General features: G+C 33.9%; 4 protein-coding genes, 1 long non-coding RNA gene and 1 other non-coding gene across 6 annotated transcripts; 4 read left to right on the top strand and 2 right to left on the bottom strand.

The window, feature by feature from the left end:
• Window positions 1–95: 95 nt before the first annotated feature.
• LOC103841711 (bet1-like SNARE 1-1) lies at window positions 96–1,814 on the top strand. Its single transcript, XM_009118259.3, has 5 exons — window positions 96–338; window positions 953–1,100; window positions 1,281–1,337; window positions 1,427–1,486; window positions 1,561–1,814. The coding sequence occupies exons 1-5, from the start codon at window positions 325–327 to the stop codon at window positions 1,648–1,650; spliced, it is 369 nt and encodes a 122-aa protein (XP_009116507.1). The 5' UTR covers window positions 96–324; the 3' UTR covers window positions 1,651–1,814.
• A 104-nt stretch (window positions 1,815–1,918) lies between these two features.
• On the bottom strand, window positions 1,919–1,989 carry TRNAG-GCC. The gene has a single exon. It is a non-coding gene; the product is annotated as a tRNA-Gly (tRNA).
• A 332-nt stretch (window positions 1,990–2,321) lies between these two features.
• LOC103841707 (phenylalanine--tRNA ligase, chloroplastic/mitochondrial) lies at window positions 2,322–4,940 on the top strand. Its single transcript, XM_009118257.3, has 10 exons — window positions 2,322–2,682; window positions 2,819–3,012; window positions 3,093–3,299; window positions 3,395–3,512; window positions 3,703–3,779; window positions 3,935–4,114; window positions 4,201–4,245; window positions 4,336–4,440; window positions 4,558–4,671; window positions 4,749–4,940. The coding sequence occupies exons 1-10, from the start codon at window positions 2,481–2,483 to the stop codon at window positions 4,797–4,799; spliced, it is 1,293 nt and encodes a 430-aa protein (XP_009116505.1). The 5' UTR covers window positions 2,322–2,480; the 3' UTR covers window positions 4,800–4,940.
• LOC103841710 (probable N-acetylglucosaminyl-phosphatidylinositol de-N-acetylase) lies at window positions 4,865–11,605 on the bottom strand. The gene is given in 12 exon segments (XM_033280175.1): window positions 4,865–5,097; window positions 5,178–5,332; window positions 5,433–5,481; window positions 5,562–5,629; window positions 5,699–5,779; window positions 5,887–5,931; window positions 6,014–6,042; window positions 6,045–6,062; window positions 6,266–6,336; window positions 6,455–6,515; window positions 6,598–7,810; window positions 7,849–11,605. Coding segments are annotated over 11 exon segments (795 nt in total). The 5' UTR covers window positions 6,746–7,810; window positions 7,849–11,605; the 3' UTR covers window positions 4,865–5,027.
• Window positions 11,606–11,898: 293 nt separating this feature from the next.
• Window positions 11,899–14,341, top strand: LOC103841706 (basic leucine zipper 61). Its single transcript, XM_009118256.3, has 4 exons — window positions 11,899–12,794; window positions 13,004–13,094; window positions 13,224–13,350; window positions 13,898–14,341. The coding sequence occupies exons 1-4, from the start codon at window positions 12,172–12,174 to the stop codon at window positions 14,041–14,043; spliced, it is 987 nt and encodes a 328-aa protein (XP_009116504.1). The 5' UTR covers window positions 11,899–12,171; the 3' UTR covers window positions 14,044–14,341.
• A 3,316-nt stretch (window positions 14,342–17,657) lies between these two features.
• On the top strand, window positions 17,658–19,411 carry LOC103841705. Its single transcript, XR_627851.3, has 2 exons — window positions 17,658–18,894; window positions 19,110–19,411. It is a non-coding gene; the product is annotated as an uncharacterized LOC103841705 (long non-coding RNA).
• The last annotated feature ends 1,057 nt before the right edge of the window (window positions 19,412–20,468 follow it).

Raw genomic sequence — 20,468 nt, 5'->3', positions numbered from 1 at the left:
GTTTCGTTCATGGGCTTTTGAATCGTAAGTGGGCCTATACTAGACGTGGGGATTGTGTGTTTATGTGAGGGCCTAAACAGAATTTATTGTCTGCTCCAATATTAATCTTATCATTGTAAATTGACCCCATAGTTTCTAGTCCCCCCCCATACACGAAGAAGCTATATCGGTTGGTTACTTAGCGTGGGGATAACACTTGTCGTCTCTCTGTTGAGTGTCGATTTGCTTAAGGGCCAATTCGCGTTTGCGAACCGTAGATCCAGGAGGTAGAATCTGGAAACATCCGAGGAACTTTGAAGCCAAATCGAGAATTTCAATTGATCGATGAATCCTAGAAGGTTAGATCCATTAGATTTGATGATGATCACATATGCTTTCATTTGTAGATTAAGGGTTCTTCATCTTGCTGATCTGAAGAAGCAGTGAATGATACGTGAGTAGGAGTGTTACCTCTATTGAATAATAGATTAGACTTCGCTTATAATGAATCTGAAATTGGCTGAATCATCATCCAGTGAGATTGAAGGTGTAACTGGTGGATTCTTCAAACCGTAGATCCAGGTTATATCTGGAAACATCTGAAGAACCTTGAGCTAAATCGATAATTAGATAGATTCTACCTATTCGATTTGATAATCTTTCGAGTCTGATGATCGTTTATGCTTTCACTGAGCTCTGTAATTCGTATATTAGGTTTCATCTTGAGGATCTGAAGAAGTAGTGAATATACTCTGTAGATCAGTACCAGTTAGTCTTCTAGTTTAAAATTCGCTTTTAATATTCAAAATTTGAATCTGGAATTGGCTGAATCAAGCTGTAAGTGGTGTTCAATGAACACACGAAGCTTACCATGTGGTGTTTGCATAAGCTTTTCGTTTTAGAGATTTGTTGCTTTGAGTTATTTATTTGTTCATCTCGTGGGAAGATGATTCTGATTTTGTGTGTTTTGCAGGGAGCCTCGTGGTGGAAGAAGTTCGCTCTTTGATGGCATTGAAGAGGGAGGAATCAGAGCTGCTTCTTCTTACTCTCATGAAATCAATGAGCATGAGAACGAGCGTGCCTTGGAAGGTTTACAAGACAGGGTCATTCTCTTAAAACGAGTAAGCCTGATTCATGTGCTTCACACTTGTGTGCTGTGTAGATAAACGTACTAGGAGCATACTATTGCTATAGAGAGACAAGGGCCCGTAGTTGTAGAATACAAACCGACTTCAGACATTGTTACTTGTAGTTAGACTCTATATGATTCTGATTTGTCTTTTTTTTTTTTTCATGAACAGCTTTCTGGCGATATTAACGAAGAGGTGGATACTCATAACCGCATGCTTGACAGAATGGTATATTTCCCAACTTTTTTCTGCTACATTTGGATGAGAGAGATGCCATTGTCACTGAACACTTTACAAGGTTTGTAATATGTTTGTAGGGTAATGATATGGATTCATCAAGGGGGATTCTCTCAGGAACCATGGACCGGTTCAAAACGGTACAATCTCGGTTACACGAGCTTCACTATGTGTTCCAGAAGGGTCTCTAATCTGTCGAATTGAATTCTTGCAGGTTTTTGAGACCAAATCAAGCAGAAGAATGCTGACACTCGTTGCAGCATTCGTGGGTGTATTTCTAGTCATTTACTATCTTACCCGTTGAAATTGGCAAAACCAGAGTACTCTAAACAATCCATCCATCTATATCATATTTTCATGCTTTCTGTTGGCTCCTTTAATCTCCGTCAGTGTAATGAATGTGATCAAGTGCTTAAGATATAAATGACAGAAATTCACGTTTACTTATAAAGTTTCATGTATGGACTTTATACACTGTTTGACTCCAACATTTTAAGATCGGTATCAGAGCAACAAGGCAATGAAAAAAGAACAATAGTGCGAATTTACTCCAGATGGCCAAAAAAAATAGATGCACCAGCCGGGAATCGAACCCAGGTCTGTACCGTGGCAGGGTACTATTCTACCACTAGACCACTGGTGCTTGTTAGGCGTATGTTAAACTAATCTTTAAATAGCACATGGTTTCTCTCTGTCTTCACCATTAGATAGAATAGAATGTAGGATCAATTCAATTCAATTCTGTAGTGGATACATTCATGGTTCTAGGCAATGGTTTCTAACCATCTGATTGGCTAATGAGTCATCATGAGCAGCATCAAGACGAAGACTCTGTTGCAGCAGCGCATGGTCCTGCCTTTACTAAAATTTAAAGGTTCAATAGATGATTATGGAAAACAAAAAGGTTCAATTTGCAAGTTTCTAAAAATGTAACCTGTAGAAGGGCTATAGTTGTAAATTACTGAATTCAATCCATTACCAACCCTACTGATACTACTCACGACACGTCATCAGTGACTTTCCTTCTCTTTCTCTTCCCCAGCCGCCAGTCGCCACCGTAACTCTCGTCATCGGAGGCTCTGTCTCCTCCCTTCTCAACGACGGTGTTTGTTACTGAACTGAACTCAAGACGCCATGACCATTTTCTCAGTCCAGTCCACTATCTTCACCCGAGCTTCCGTCGCTATCCTCTCTAGCAATGGACTCAAACGCTTCTCTTTCGCTTCGTCCTTCTCCTCAAACGCTCTTTACTCCTCACCTCTCCCCAAAACGAAGAAGCGGCGGTTCCCCATCGTCTCCGCCGTCGATATCAACGGCGTCACAATCGCTAGAAACGGTTCGTGTGTCGTTACATTACAAAACCACTGTTGAGTTTAGTTTTGTCTTTCTGGGAAGAACCAAAGCATCAGACTTTCTTGGAAAACAAGTATAAAGTTAACGTTTTTAAATATTCTAATGGTGTGAATTTGCAGATGTGGTGAGAGATGATGATCCTACAAACAATGTACCAGACTCAATCTTCTCCAAGCTTGGGATGCAGCTACACAGACGTGATAAGCATCCCATTGGGATCTTAAAGAATGCTATTTACGATTACTTCGATTCCAATTACGCTAAACAGTTTGAGAAGTTTGAAGATCTTTCTCCTATTGTTACCACCAAGCAAGTAAAGTGCTCTCCACCTTCAAAGCTTGTATCTTTCTTTCTCCTATTAGTGTTAGTAACTTTCCTTTTGTTTGGTGCCAGAACTTTGATGATGTGCTGGTCCCTGCTGATCATGTAAGTAGAAGCCTTAATGACACGTACTATGTTGACCCCCAAACTGTTTTGAGATGTCATACTAGTGCTCACCAAGCTGAGCTTTTGAGGGAAGGTCATAGACGTTTCCTTGTTACTGGTGATGTTTACCGTAGAGACTCTATTGACTCTACTCATTATCCGGTTTTCCATCAGGTGTTGTTCTATTCTCTAGCTCCTTTTTTTTGTTTAGTTTGGCTGTTTTGCTCGATATAAGGTGTTTATGTTTTTTCTTTATTAATGTAATACAGATGGAAGGCTTTTGTGTTTTTTCTCCTGAGGACTGGAACGAGTCTGGCAAGGATTCCACTTTATATGCAGCTGAGGATTTGAAGAAATGTCTAGAGGGTTTGGCACGTCACTTGTTTGGTAATTTTCAACTATTTATAATCTTGAGATGGTTCATATTAATTGTTTTTTGTAAAAATATGGGAGTTTATCGGATGATTGTAGCATCAACTTTAAAATGAAGATGCAGATATTTAGATGAAAGAGTTTTTACATTGAACAAGCTTGTGAGTCTCTTACTCTTTTAATTTAAACGTTCATTGGCTGCCAGGTGGTGTGGAGATGAGATGGGTTGATACATATTTTCCATTTACCGAACCATCTTTCGAGCTTGAGATATATTTTAAGGTAGTCTTTTCCCACCTTATATATTTCGCATCTTTTTAAGTGGATTGATCACCAAAAGTAAACCCTATCTTGGAGTTGTGTTGTGGCTAGAAATCTTATTATCAAAGGCAAGTTGAGCTCTTATCTAACAAGCTTTTATCGGGTTGTTGATTCAGGAAGACTGGTTGGAAGTTTTGGGCTGTGGGGTGACGGAGCAAAGAATTTTGAAGCAGAGTGGATTAGAAAACAATGTTGCTTGGGCCTTTGGACTTGGATTGGAGCGACTTGCTATGGTTTTGTTTGACATCCCTGATATTAGACTCTTCTGGTCTGACGATGAACGGTTCACTTCCCAGGTGATTGCTTGGTTTGGCAACTTACAATATTGACATGATGAGGTTTTATTTCTTCTCGAATCAATGCATCTTGATCTTACGTGCAGTTTAAGAAAGGAGAGCTTGGAGTTAAGTTTAAGCCATTCTCAAAGGTAAAAACAATGCTTTTCCATCTTCATGTTCATGTCTCGTGGACGAATGAGTATCACTCCCAAGACTCATTCATGTACATTGTTCTGTAGTATCCGCCTTGTTACAAGGACATCAGTTTCTGGATCAGTGAATCATTCACAGAGAATAACTTTTGTGAAGTTGTGAGAGGAATCGCTGGGGATCTTGTTGAAGAGGTACATCACCCTTATCTTTTGATTTTTTTGGGGAAAGAATACTAATACTAACTTCACTTGTATCATCATGTTCTTGGGAGTGATTGTTTATAAGCCGTTTTATTATTTCATTAACAGGTGAAGTTAATCGACAGTTTCACCAATAAGAAAGGGATGACAAGTCACTGTTACAGAATTGTTTTCCGTTCCATGGAGCGCTCTCTTACAGACGAGGAGGTCAATGATCTTCAGGTAATAACTTTTTTTACTTCTCCTTTGTTATTTGTAGGTGTTAAACAGTTATGAAATGGTATATTTTCCAAATACAGAGCAAGGTGCGTGATGAGGTGCAGAGAAAGCTAAACGTTGAATTAAGGTAGAGTTTGCTGGAGGAGAAGATGAACATTTCGTGTTTTAACTTTTTGTATTTCCTATAATATTTTTGTTACCTTGGAAGAATTTCATTACATTGAATAAAATATATATATATATATGTACATTGTTGATGAATTGTATCATTTCATTACAAAGATACAACTTCTGTTTTCAAAAATGAAAGTAATCATTCAATCAACTTCACAAGCACGGTGTCCTCTTCAAGATCTGACTCAAGGGCTGATCCTTTGAAGTGTATTCGTGTATGTATAGCTTGAAAACGAAACGAAAAGCTTTCTAAACCTGCACATTCACAGAAAAAAAGAGAGCACACAGTTGTTATCACATGCTTGCATTCATCATGGAGATAAAGATTGACATACCACACCCATTGGCTTAAATGTTGTGACATTGCTTCATAGCTTTTCAAAGGCTGCTCGTTTATGATGATCACCTTACTCCCATGTCTTTTGGCTGACAAAATTGACAGCCAAATGTCGATAGGTCCACAGTATTTGCGGATGATATTAAGGCTTACCTTGATGCACATAACAGTGTTTTTAATCAAGTTCATAATCAAAAGGAGCTTATCTATGCTATTTAGTTCCAAAAATAAATAAAAAGTTTTAAAGGCTTACAAGTTGCCAAGCTTTGATATTTCTTTCTGAATTAGTCTGCAAGAACTTTCTGCATGTACAACAACACAGTGATGACGTAAGGATTTTGCGGTTTCATGACTCAGGGATTAAAACAAGTCTCTAACGTACACTACTCCACGGTGCACATCACGGTGATTGCAATGACCAGAAACACCATAGTTGTCGAATGTTATGATCTGAAAGAAGCACATGAAGAATCAGGTGGAGAAATATTATCTTCTTAATGAGTATCTTTGACTATATACCGTGTGAATATCGTGACTAGTGACTTCTTCACTGATGATTTCCTCTAACAAATCATGGCTCCATACTTGCCCAAAACCATCCTGAGAGAGTTAACATAACATACTCAATGCCGTCAAATGGCTATGATGCACGGGTGCATCATAGTCAAATGAGATGGTGAATGAAAAGAAGTAATAGCACTAGTAACCTGTAAATTTGGATGGTCGACAATCGTTAACTGTTGAAGAGGAACCTACATAAACGTTAACACGTTCTTCACTACAGTAACAAAAAGAAAATAATCATATATCCCTTCTTAGACATGTTGGATTTACCCTGAGCACTGCACAAGCCGGACGCAGGTTCCCATACCATCTGCGTTACCTGAAACAAAAATAATAAATTCATCTTTAATGTCCAAAATGAAACAACGAGATTCCTCAGGTCCCATAAATGTAACTCTCTGGATAAATATACAATTATGCCGTGGCACAGATGGACTTAAGTTGGTCCTAGAAACTTTCTGACAATTTGGATTGAGTAGGAAAGTGTTACACTAATATAGAAAGTATGATAAGGCATATTACCTGTGGATAAGCATAGTACGTGAATGTTGTAGGCATTGGCAGTTACGTAGTTTATCGTTGGAGAAAAAAACCTGTCAAAAGACTAATCTCTCAGTCTAACACAAATAACTTAACTGTACCTAAAACAACCAAAATATATTCATTAATTCCAATAACAGCCAGAGAGATTAATACATTCTCAAATCTTACATTGACTCATCATCAGGATGTGAGATGACAAACAACACATTTTTCTTGTTATGTGTTTCACCTGAAGTTTCAAGACAAAGAGATATCATCAAATTCTGAAGAACAACAAGTAAGCAATAAAATGCCATCTTGCAGCTACTTGCCATCATCAAGAAACGTAGCTTGTGAAATAGACTTTGCTCCAAAGAAAATCTTGCATATAGAAGCAACCAAGATAACAATCAGAGAAAGAGCAGCCACAAGCCATGCCATCTGACAACATGAATCAATACAAACATGAACATTTCTCATGTATTAGAACAGACCCATCTAAGAAAGACTGCAACTTTAAAACCTACCGAACCTGGTGCAAGAGATTACGACTGAGACGAAGGCGTTCCACGGGCCACGGCAATAGGCGACTCTAGAATGGGGAGGAAGAAAGTTATAGGAATGGCTTTAAAAGGCCCATTTACGGCCCATATTATTGGGTCAGGTCAAGTCACTTGTGATGGTCGGAGTATTGTGTTTGCGATTGCGTTTTAAGTTCAGACAGGGAATATTGTTAGAAATGATAATGAGTTCACGAGTTTAGCTTTAAGCTAAAACTACTTTTACTTTATATAATTTCCATTAGGACAATAAAGTATGAAAAATTTCCCGACAGATCAAACTGCCTTCACGTTACTTATGCTCCCTCCCACCTTATTATATATTTATTTATTTATACAAACTGCATTCAGATCAAGCTTTTTTCATTCGCACCAAAACACGGTAACATGCATAATCATTAGTCACAAGTTGAACTATTATTAAAACTATATGCTTTCCATCTCTCTTTATTATATTCCATTTACTTGACCGCGTAGTTTCCGTGTGATGTGTGAATAACTTTGGTATATATCCCACGATAAGTCGGTACGAGCTAGGGCAAAACAGTATTTAAAACTTTTTACCATGTACGTATGTTTGTTGCTGTCAGATATTATGAATCGCAGATTGATATAGTATTAGATCACCACAAAACAAACAAAAGAAATCGCAGAGATAATACAGAGTTATTTTAAATGAAACGAGTGAGGACATATATAATCATTATATTATAAAATTTGCGATTTTCAGAGTTATTAAATAGAGTTTGAATCGGGAAAATGTGCAAGACTTGCAGTGTTGTGATTCATGACCGTATATGACAGTGAAAACATGTACGAATCCTTACGGAAGATTCCGTATATATATATTTTTTCTTATAATTATGGGCTGGAGTTGATTTCTACATTTTTCTATTTATAAGTTTATCACATAAACCTATTTTATTTTTATTAATTATATTTGGTTCATTCTGATCATTTTAGATGGAAGACCAGCTATATATACCTTTTTTTTTTTTTGTTCAAAAAACCAGCTATATATACCTTTGTTACCCTTTACTAAGTAAAACCCAAGTTAGCTTCTTTATAAAAAAAAACAATTTGGTACCATGAAGCCTTAAGCCTATAGTAGTACTAATCTAATAATCTGTCACATTTGATTTGTCGTGTCAGATATTCCGATTCTCAATGTCAATCATTTTGCTGGTCTCAAACTTTATTAAGCTGAATGCATTTTTGAAAATTGTGCAGTTATACTACCATTTCTCCATAATTCTTGGAGATAATCTCATGCTTTCATATCCAACCATTTTATTTTAGCTTATATTCGTCCAAATGAATGTAAGTCACTTGATTGAGTATTGATTTTACGGAGAATGTAAATACTGCGTTTTAAATACCAACTACTCCCTCCGTTTCTAAAAGATAAATTTTTTAGAGTTTTCACACATATTAAGAAAACGCATTAAATCGCTATAATAAATTTATCGTTTTCTGTAATTTTCAATTTTCAACAACTTTTAACCAATAGTAATCTAATAAAACCAATTAATTTTTTTAAAGTTTGCAATTTTTTCATAGAAAACATAAAATATACATCTTTTTGAAACAAATATTTTTTCTAAAACATGGATCATTTAAGAACAGAGGGAGTATAATTTTTCATTAAGAGTAATTAATAATTTTAGTACCAAATTGTGTTATCAAATATCACAAATTCTACTACTAATATTTAAAGAAATATTTATGGGTGGTAGACGTACATATATATATATATATATATATATTATTCACAATATGCATTTATATATGCATGGAATGAAAATAGAGATGTTATATACATATTATTCCTTCCCCATCACACTATCATATTATATAAATTTATGCACATGTGAAGCAGAATTGGGTGGATTGAGAATGAGAGGAGAAGCACATGGAAGCACACTTGCATGAACATGTTTGCATTCACAGGCAAACCACTCTCAATATTATACATATATGAAGAAGTTGCAAACATCACAACTCCTACTACATTATTTCTTCCACTGCATATTTTTCACTTTTGCTTTTTTATATGAAAACTTTTTCGAACCAAAAGAGGGGTTTTATAAGGGTTCGCCTCTTCAAGTGGAACTTGAATTCGGGTATACACTTCAAAAAAAAAAACAATTTTACACTTACTCTTGATTTATTCTTGGTATTGTTACTTTTGCCTTTTAACTTGAATTTAATATGATCAACACACTTAATTATATATAGGGGAAAAATTAGTTTAACCCTTATTTATTAATTAATTACTAGTTTCACTCTAATTTATTTTAATTACTAGTTTATTTTAATGCCTAATTTACTCTTATTTCAATTGTTAACAAAAACAATAATTACAAAAAAAATATCATTACTAAATTATTAGAGTATTTACGATTTTGCCATCAACAAACTTATTTTGTTCACGTCTTATGTAGCCACAAATTTAATTTTATGCTTCTTTAGTCATAGTTTTATTTTAAAATTCATAGACTTAATAAAACTTCTACAGATTTGTTATAACAAATTTGTCACGTTTGACCACAAATTTATTAATTTCATGGATTTAATAAGGAACCGTTAGGTTTAATATTTTTAACTACATGTTTACTTAATTTGAACAGATATATGTACGATTTGATATATTTGTTTTTCCATTGGCCACATATTTATTTATTTTAAACATATTTAATTACATTTCTACTGGTTTATTATTCATTAACCACATATTTATTTTATTTTGATAGATTTAACTAGAATTTGATAGATTTTTTTTACCATAGATTTAGTTAAAATTTGATAGATTTTTTTTAAAACTTGACCACAGATTTAATTAGATTTAACAGGTTTATTTACTTTTTTACCACATATTAAGTTATAGTTTAATAGATTTGTTTATTCTTTGACCATAGATTTATTTAGTGTCACTAATTAAACCGAATACTGAAAACAGTATTTAGACCAAAATTATTTTATTAACCGATGATTTAGTTTAATTTAAACCATAACAGATAAAAACCAATAAATAACTGAGAGTTAGTCTAGTAATCACCTTTATACATAAACTTCACTTGTTATATCATGTGATCAGAAAATGATGTGTATACTAAACTTTTCCACTGCTTGGTTAGAAATATTTATTTGTACAAAATTAAAAGTTGTTAACTTCGTGGTCAAAGTTGCCTATAAAGTTATCCTTCGTCCAATAATTTGATTAACTATTATTACAATTTCTGCAACTTCTCGCGCAATGCTGTTGTTGTTGTTGCCGGGCTTGTTGTAGAAATCTGAAGACTGGTCTTATGTAGAAACTTAGAGAGGATATTCCTAGAATACTTTGTTAGAAGACAACCACTAATGTTTGGGATGTTTTGAGTAAAGAGGGTAAGATAAATATAATGAATTATGTGACTTATATATACACACACATACATGCATGTATATACTGAAACATTTAAAAATAGATCGTTGCTCCAACGAAATTTTAGAACTAAATAATATGTATATATATACAATAATCGTAAAATGCTAAAAATGTTTAAAATTATAAACAAAAGTTGTAATAAGTACATATATTTTGCCACATACATAATTGCAATAAAGATATACACATACATAATATAAAACTCAATTTCTTAAAAATCATTTTTTGAACATGGCTTTCTCATACATAATTTGTTTATCATTGTTTATGTGATGATCCAAATATATGGTTTCTTAAGACTTCTATATTTTGTTATCAATAAAAATATAACCAACATAGTGAATTCAATCAATTAAATTCTCGTCTGTTTTTGAAACAACGAATACAAGGATTGGCCTACAGGGGGCCTTGGTTTGGGGACAAAGAACATTATAGGAGAGGTCTCACAAGTCGCAAAATATAATAGCAAAATAAATAAAAACAAAATATAATAGCAAAATAAATAAATAAAAAACAAAGCACATGTTCTGACACACGAACATGGTTCCCTTCTTCACTTCTCCCTTTCTTTTGCTCTTTCTACAGCTCATCTATCTCAATCGCTCCACTCTTCCACTACTCTCAGCCTCCCACTTAATTCATTCTTTCTATTTCCTTTGTATTTTATTGTAATTCTTTCTCCCTAGCATTACACTGTCATAAATTTCTATAGTGATGATTGGTTTCTTGTTATTTGATTGTTATAGTAAGCTAGTTTTACATATATACATGATTCTCTATATATGTAGTCAAATGAGCATGTGAAGGACATAAAGAGAAGTGTATTAATTGTATTTGACTATTCTTTTGTGTCATTTGATATAGTGGTCACTCTTATGCTATCAACTCATTAATGGACATACACAATGCGTTACGTATTCTTATGTCTAATGATACTTGCAATAGCTGTGAAACTGTGCGTTGAACTAAACAACAATACAAAGTTGCGTTTTAAGATTTACCAAGAGATATAAGTTTGTAGTTTATGAAAGTTGCACTTGGTAGCATTAGGCCTGGGTAGCATTTAAATCATGCAATTGATGAAACCATATTTAAGGCTAGGTTGCAAATATATTACAGCTTCAAGCTCGATTTAACTGTATCGAAAATACTTTGCATGAACCAGTTGATCATTTTGGTTTCCCACCAGATCCTATACAAGTAAAGAGAGCAGATAGGAACATCCGGTAGCATCCGGCCTAGTGTGACATCGGCGGCCGGCCAGGAACCAAGGCGGAGGAAGGAGGAGAGAAAAGCTGGAGCATGTGGAAGAGAGAAACCATAAGAATGTTTCCAAAAGATACTTATTATATGTTTTATACATCTTTTATACAAAAAAACTTTTAAATAATTTAGCAAACAAATTAAGGGAGGAGGGGTTCACCAAGAGCACGTGCTGCCTGATTCTCCATTTTCTCTTAAGACCTCAAAGCTTTTTTTTTCTTCTCAAACAGCTGTTTCATAGCTGTCTGATCTCTATCCCTCCCCATGTGACCCCACTCAGAGATATAAACCCTTTAAGATCGAATCCATATACATAAATTAATTTTAGATTTTTTCTATTATAAAATTATCTTATCTCATGCATCCCCTCTCTCTCTATATCTATTGCTTCTGTTTTGTATAACTACTCTTTGTTATACATAGCCATTTTAGTTACTCTTGTTCGTTTCTCATTCCTCCTCTCTATCTCTCTCATGGCTCTTTAAAACTTTGATCATCTTTAATACCTCTTGACCCTTTCCTTTGTTTTTCATCTTGGTTTCTTGTTTTCTCAATTGGGTTCTTCTTGTAATTCAAGGTTTTTAATCCTTTCTTGAAATTCAATAAATAAAAAGTTTTCTTTCTTCTTGTGTGTGTGCCATTACAACTCATTAATGGCACAACTCCCTCCAAAAATCCCAACCATGACGACCACAACGACGCCGCATTGGCCTGACTTTTCCTCTCAGAAACTCCCTTCCATCGCCGCAACTGCCGCCGCAACCGCAGCTACCGCGGGACAACAAAACCCTACGTGGATGGATGAGTTTCTCGACTTCTCATCGACTCGTCGTGGGACACACCGTCGTTCAATTAGCGACTCCATCGCTTTTCTCGAAGCTCCTTCCTCCGGCGTCGGAAACCACCACTTCGACAGGTTTGACGACGAGCAATTCATGTCCATGTTCAACGACGACGTGCACCAAAACCATCACAATAACCACCATGGCAGCGTCAACGGCAATGTTGGTCACACGCGTTCTTCTTCCAACACCTCTACACCGTCGGATCCCAACAGCCTAACCGAGGAGGACAACAAAGAACAACCACCGTCCGATAATAATCTCATGGACACCACAGACAATAACAACAATGTCGCCGGTAACAATTACAATGAATCAGATGAGGTTCAAAGCCAATGCAAAACGGAGCCACAGGACGGTGCTCCGTCGTCGGCAAATCAAAACTCCGGCGGAAGCTCAGGCAATCGAATTAACGATCCCAAAAGAGTTAAAAGGTAACCTAATTTTTTTTTGTTATATTACTATTTCTATAAATAAACAAGTAAGGTCATGCATGCACGTACAATTATAATATCTGAGAATTCGATTATATCTATACCGTTTACTAAAAGAAAAGTATACTGTTTAATAAGAAAATAGGGTAAATTAGTGTCACATCAATAATACTATAATAATGTTAATTTTTTGCTGAAATTTTCTACAGGATTTTAGCAAATAGGCAATCAGCACAAAGATCAAGGGTGAGAAAACTTCAATATATATCAGAGCTCGAACGGAGCGTTACTTCATTGCAGGTAAGGCTTACATAAATAGATGCACCATAACATTAAACATATAAAGAAAAAAAACTGGGTTTAAAATAGATAAATGTTTGTTAAAGTACTATAAATCAAAATACTAATTTGTAATTAAACCTTGTGTAGACGGAAGTGTCAGTGTTATCGCCAAGAGTTGCGTTTTTGGATCACCAGCGATTGCTTCTCAACGTCGACAATAGCGCTATCAAGCAACGTATCGCCGCTTTAGCACAAGACAAGATTTTCAAAGACGGTAATTTTACTATTTTACCTTATTTTTATCTGATTTTCTATTATTACATGATTTATATTTGTCTGTGAAACTATCAAATTACCAAAAATATGAATTTTGTTACTAGTTTTGCCATATTTTCACTCCGTGTATTTAATTATCACTGACAATATAGGCTCGGCCAATTATTATTCTTAAGCAATTAACAATACACTGAAGTACATGCGGCAATGCATGCTTCATATTTTTTTTAAATTACATGAAATATAATACAGTATATGTTCGAATTCTGAATAATTTTTCCTCTCTCAATTTACAGAGTTCTGATGGTCTCAACTAGTTATTTTATAATATGGGTATAGCTAGCAAACATAGATCACAAGGTTAAATAAATAATAGCCTGATTAATAAGAAACAACAACTGCCCATGTGAGCACATATGACATATGTAAAGATAAAACATGTGAATACTCATTTTCAAAAAAATTAAAAAAACATGTGAATACTCATTGAACATTTGGATTTATTAATAATAATTATAATAATGATTCTGAATTGATATTTTCAGCTCACCAAGAAGCATTGAAGAGAGAAATAGAGAGACTTCGACAAGTATATCATCAACAGAGCCTCAAGAAGATGGAGAATAATGTCTCCGATCAATCTCCGGCTGATATCAAACCGTCCGTTGAGAAAGAACAGCTCAATGCCTAAAGCGGTTTCACTCATTAAGATCTTATTTCTTCATGGCGTAAAGATTCTTGACTTAAAACCTCTTTGTGTCAAGAAATTAATTTATCAAGAAGGCAATTTTATTTAATCCAATCACATTTTTTAAGTTGTGATGAAGTTTCTTTGATGTATCTGATTTTTTTCATTATGGAGTGGGAGGGAAATTTGGAAATGCTATGTATAAAACCTAGCTGATCTGTTGTTTATTTGATTTTTTTTTTGTTGGAGTGTCTAAGCATTGTGTACTAATTGATATTGTTCCAGATGGTTTTTTTTTCATTAACTTCTTACCAAACATAGGGTAATCGAATAGTTAAGATTCCTTTTAGTCACATGGATCAAATCTTGATGTGTGACATGCGTTCATATGATACAAGATATGAAGATAATAATAATGTATATTTCGGTACTATTGACAAAAAGAATAATATTTTTGAACCATGAAATGTTTACACATAGTTTTGAGATTTATATTTGAACTGACTGAAGCGATTTCCGATTCCTTAAAATTTCATACAAACTTAATTTATTCCACTCTTAAGACAATACATTTAATTATAAGAAATATTTGACACAAGAGATAAGTAAAAAAAAAGTAAAATGTTACTATTTCCTTACGTAGGGCCTGGAGATGTAGATGATGTCATATAGAATCTAGATGGTATATATGTATATCCAGTTAATATACAAATTACAAACACATGTTGCCAGAAAATAAAATCAGTTTACAAACACAAGTATTAATGTCGAAAATTACAGAGAGAAGGAATTGGTGAACCTTTTTTTCAGTTTGAATCAAAACCTTTTAGAGAAATTAGGGTCAAAGTAGGTCAAATATGAAAATGTGGGGTGAAAAAAAGGAAAGAAAGAAAAGAGGAGAACGTGGACATCTGAAGGCAAAGCTGTAAGTTCACGTGCTATGTTTCTTGGGCTGGACCACTACGGTCTCGCTACATGATTGGCTATGTTTCCACTTCTTTTTATTTTGTTTCATTTTGTTATGCTTTGTTTAGTTTTCTTAACAATGGTTTTTCTTTTATCTTTTAATATATTTCCAAAGTTAAAGGAGATGGTCAAAGTTAAAACGGAGAAAAATAATAAAGTTACAGAGGAAAGCTCCAAAGATAGTAAGATTAGATTAAGTTACGAAAAGAAATTTTGAAGAGGATAAGATTAAAAAGACAGAAACTAGTGGTGTTGTATTGGGATATGCATGAAAGGGAGATATTGTCAGTTTCAGTGTTTGAACTTAGAGCAACAACATTGGTGGGACTTGAAACAAAGTCCTTAGAGTTGTTTAGTAATATTTTTAGCTTAGGACATTTTTTCGGGACTTTAGTAAAATTTGAGAATATTGGTGGAACTTTTAATTGGTCCTTAGGTTTTTTTTTTTAAAGTAATTAAAAAATATTTGATCGTCGTTGATTTAGCGGATAGAGAGAGAATTGGGAAAGCCACCGGATGATTTCTCTTTCGAACTCGTTTTTCCCCTACAAACACGAAGCATGCAATGAGAGATTGACTTTCAAATCTTAAAAACGGAGGACAGAGAACGAGGGCATACCTGTTCTAGCTTCGAATCGGCGGAGATCCTTCGGATTACACAAAGGAGAAGTGTCGATTGAGCGGATATATATCAGCGTTTCGATTCGCCGGAGATAGATCGATTTCGACGAAATCGCCGTCGAGAGGAAGAGAGAGATGGAAACCAGAGACACCACACGAGAAAAACATGATTTTACCCTACCTCTTCGCTTTACCTACCACACCATGACACGTGCTCCTTAAGGACGATGTCGAAAACTTCTTAATTAACCTACGTTCCTCTTCTTTTTCGTTATTATTGATTTATTTTAAATCAATTTTACACTAAGGACGTATGTAAGATACGCCGATAATGCTGGTCTTATATGTCAGTGTGCCAATAACAGTCCCTTCCTCTCATTGAGTCCTTTTATTTCCTTTACTCAAGTCAATCCTCTAGTTGGGTCTAAAAATACATCTTCATACCATTTTTGTGTGTTAAACATCTTTATACTATATCATATGCTACAAAGGAAAATAAATTAACATTTCTCGTTGCAGATTACTTTTAATAAAATAAATTAAAAATTAGATGTTTAAAAACAATGATAATGACAAATTATTTGATTGCACGTCTTTTTTTTTTGAACAAACAACATACTTGGACTACTGGCCAGCTCAGTATAAGGGAGAAGAAGAGCCATTACAGAGTGCCGGCTTTACAAGAGGCCGGCTTTACAAGAGAATCATCAATGGAGTTTTGAGCTCTCGGAATAAAAGAAAACAAAATAAGCTCGAAACTAGAAAATAGGAACTCGACATCTATTAGAAGGCCAAAGAGTTCCATTGGATATATTTTCGAGTTGATTGCTCTAATTAGCACTTAGGAGTTGGATCGCATCTCAGTTGGTAAATCAATGGGTTAAAATTGTGTTCCTAGTGTTATACTCACGCTTTCCTGTTACATATTTTTTAGAATAAATTTAAACTTCGATGGTTAAACAATAATATAATTAAAAGTTATTTGATTGCACGTCTTAGTTGGTGAATCAATGAGTTAAATTGGTGTTCCTAGTGTAGTAGATCAAAATACACATTTAACGGTCAGACCGGGCCGGTTTTTGCAACACATGAAAATATATATATCTGGATTGTCAATTTGAAGTAAATATACCGAACCAGACCAGTTATGAAAACTCTAAATTAAATCCATTTGACCTCTATATGCAGCCAGTAGGGGTGGGCACTTTACTCGATATCCGAAGTGGCACCCGAACCCGATCCGAAAAACCCGAACCGAAATCCGAACCGAAATAGCAAAATACCCGAACGGGTATTGAATTAGGAGAGATTGGATACCCGAACCCGAATGGATAATATCCGAACCCAAATGGATATCCGAAGATAACCGAACATATGTCTAATTAACCTTATATTTCTAGTTTACATCACTCATTTTATATAAAATAATTATATTAATACTACACATACTTTAAGTTCATATGATATACATACAATTCCGGAAAAAATGATTTGCTACTCACTTAAAAAGTATGTCAAAGTTTTTTATTTCAAAAATTAACAAAAAGTTACATCCAAAATTTTAAAACAATAACTAAATTAATGCATTTTTAGTTTTAAAATGTTATGTCCAAATCTATTAATCATTTAATCTATTAAAAATAAAAAAGAAGTTAATTAAAATTTATATTCTTAAATACAAGAAATTTAAGAAATGAAAAATTTAATTTTTTTTTTCAAAATCTAAATATCCGAACCCGATCCGAAATAACCGAACCCGAACTAAAAATACCCGAACCCGATCCGAAATATAGAAATACCCGAACGGGTTCTACACCTCTATACCGAAATACCCGAAAATCCGAAATACTCGACCCGAACCCGAACGGGTACCCGAACGCCCACCCCTAGCAGCCAGACGAGACCAAGCACTAGATCTTTAAATTTATGGGTTTAATCTGAAATGCCCCTTAGACTTCTAAAAAAGTTATCAAATGCCCTTCTATCAATTTTTTTTTTGTTTTTAACCAAAAAAAATTGACCATTATTCTTAGAGTAGCACAATGGTTTGATCAAGATCTAACATACTATTTTTCATCTTCCGCTCTATAATATTTTTGTTCTTTCCTTTATCTAATAATTCAAAACACATTCATTTTATGCACTATAATGGTTTTGTTTAATAAAATTTTGATACAAGTTCAAATTAAATAATAATATATATCTATAAATAATAATAAATAATAATTTTTCATATAAAAAGAAAATTATTTATAATTAGATAATTGATTTTAAATAACTATGATGTCATAAAAATGTCAAAAAACATATTTATAAGCTAAAATTTGGCATTAGTGGTGCCTACTTCATTCTTATTCAACATGTGAAATGTTTTTAATATCAAATAATACATAACATTAAGTCGTTATTCAACATACCAATTTAATTATAATGATTCAACTGTAGACTTTTTTATTCAATATATACATTGTAAATTGTCTTAGATCTTCCATCTTTTCTTGATACTTTTAACAGTAAAATATCTTAATGTTAGATTCACAAAAAAAATACAGTTAAAAAATAAAGTTGATGCTAATATATATAGACAAATAAAACATTGGTTTATAAAGGTGGATGTAGAAATCTTTTATTAAAGGCAAATCTATGTAAATATAAGCATAATACTAAAAAGTGATTTTTAATAGAGAACAAAGTTTTATTAGGGGCAAATTATATATATCCAGAGGGTAGGGCGTGTTTGGGCAGAAGACTGCGGTCCGCGCAGACTTGACCTATTGTGATCCGCTTGAAGCCAACCCCGCTGCGATCCAGGATGGGATGAGACGGGATAACCTGTCTGCCATCTCTAGGTGGAACAATGAAACTAGTTTGGGTTTTTTGGTGAAAGATTGAAAATTCTTGGTATATTATGCAATTTATGGAGTAGTGATTAATGATCTGGGCTTCTTTAAGAGATTTCGGCCCATTAAATAGATATAAAGCAGTGTAACTAGGGCCCATATGATTCATCTTAATAACGCTTACTGTAGCTTCATCTTCCCTCTCTCTCTCCCCTGAAGTGGCTACTATGAGTCTCTCCCTCAGTGTTACCTTGTGGATAAGGCGGCGCTGATTGCGGTCCGATTCAGCAAGGTGGGTCTTGTAACGACCCGACGGGTATCCAGAAGATGGCGTCTTATGTTTTCAGTAACTACTACTTGAAGAACGGACAAGCTGACGAGGCTTGTAGTATCTACAACAACGCAGCTCTCACTTCCATCAATCCCAGTAAGTAAAGGTCTTCTCTTTCTTTTTTCAAGAATCTTATGAAAGTCGAAGTCTTTATCTGTTAGGATGGTTAAAAATTGAGACTTTGGAATCATCTTGCAGCTTGTTGAAATCGTTTCGCTACTTATGTGTGTGTGTGTTTGAGTGATGTTTTCGTACTGCTTTTGATTAGTGGCAAGTCAATATGAAGTTTGTAAAATCTCATGGATGTGCAGTAAGAGAGTGAGCAATGGGCGAGTCGTGGACGACACTTCAGTGTGTGCAGGAGGACAAGCAGATATGAGCAGTAGCAGACGGGTATCCAGCAGCTAGATCTTGACGATGCACGGATAAATTCATCTGTAGGCCATAAGCACAAGCTCGTTGACGATGATAAAAGTCCTAGTGTAGGTTTTAACATGTTTTTGATATCTTCAATTGTAATTGCATTGTTAATATTGCTATTAAGACGATCATGTTTTACCGTAGCATCAATCCCTAGGTCTTATGACCTTACAATGCCTTCAAATTGGAAACACTTAAAAAGTCTTTTGAAAATTTCCTCACCTTGAATATATTAGACGACTAGTAGAACATTGTACAAGTGGTATCATAAAATGCTAAGCACCAATTTTGAATGAAAGTTTCGTTTGAAATAGTTACAATTTCAAGATTCGTTTGTATAATTATCATACATACATGCCTCCAACGTTTTCCTATTTTTAATAAAACAGTTCTCTGTTTCGAATCTTTCCAACTCTTCTTTTTCTTTCTATGATTATAGTTCACTTAACATTTCAAATATTTTAGGAGAGTTTGCTTGTTAGCACGTACTGCTTGTTTTTGCTGTGAGTAAACAAATATATTAACTATGTTTTGGTGTCAACACAAAATAAAATAACTACTCTGTTTTTTGTATATATTATGCAAGCTTTTGTACACAACAGAAACCATAATCACCTTTTGACAACATAAAGACTGAAAAAAATAGTTGACTTTTGTAACTATAGCAATCTTCCACCATGTCTACTCTTGTTGTTCATCTTCTCCTTATGTTCTTAACTCTTCTTCTAGTCCTAGCAACCACCATCAGTGCATCACAAACCTCTTTTAGTGTTATTAGGTGTTTTCTTGCACCATGTGCAGTGATAAATTTTTAAAAAATTAAATTATATTAAAAATAAAATTTATTAATATTATATATTTTATTATTTTTGACTAATATTAATATAAAGTTGATTATTTAATAATAAAATTAAGAAAAAAAATAATTTTGTTTCTTTTAAAGTACATTTAATAATATATATGTAATATATTTAAAATTCGAATCTTAGATAATTTTTTATCTATTTATTTTGGTTAAATATATTATATCAACTTGTATAAAATTACTAAAAAATCATATAAAAATTGTATAGTTATTTAAAAATTATAACTAAACAATATTTATAAAATTTGTAGATATCTAAAAGAAACTAATGAAATTACGATTAACAATTTATTAATTTTTTTAAAATAGATGTAGAAAATTTTAAAAATATTAGTAATAAAAATTGTATAATTATAAAAAAAATTAAATAATATTTCGACATTTA

The sequence above is a fragment of the Brassica rapa genome, chromosome A09 (assembly GCF_000309985.2).
Source record: "Brassica rapa cultivar Chiifu-401-42 chromosome A09, CAAS_Brap_v3.01, whole genome shotgun sequence".
NCBI lineage: Eukaryota > Viridiplantae > Streptophyta > Magnoliopsida > Brassicales > Brassicaceae > Brassica > Brassica rapa.
This window is presented reverse-complemented; position numbering and strand designations above follow the sequence as displayed.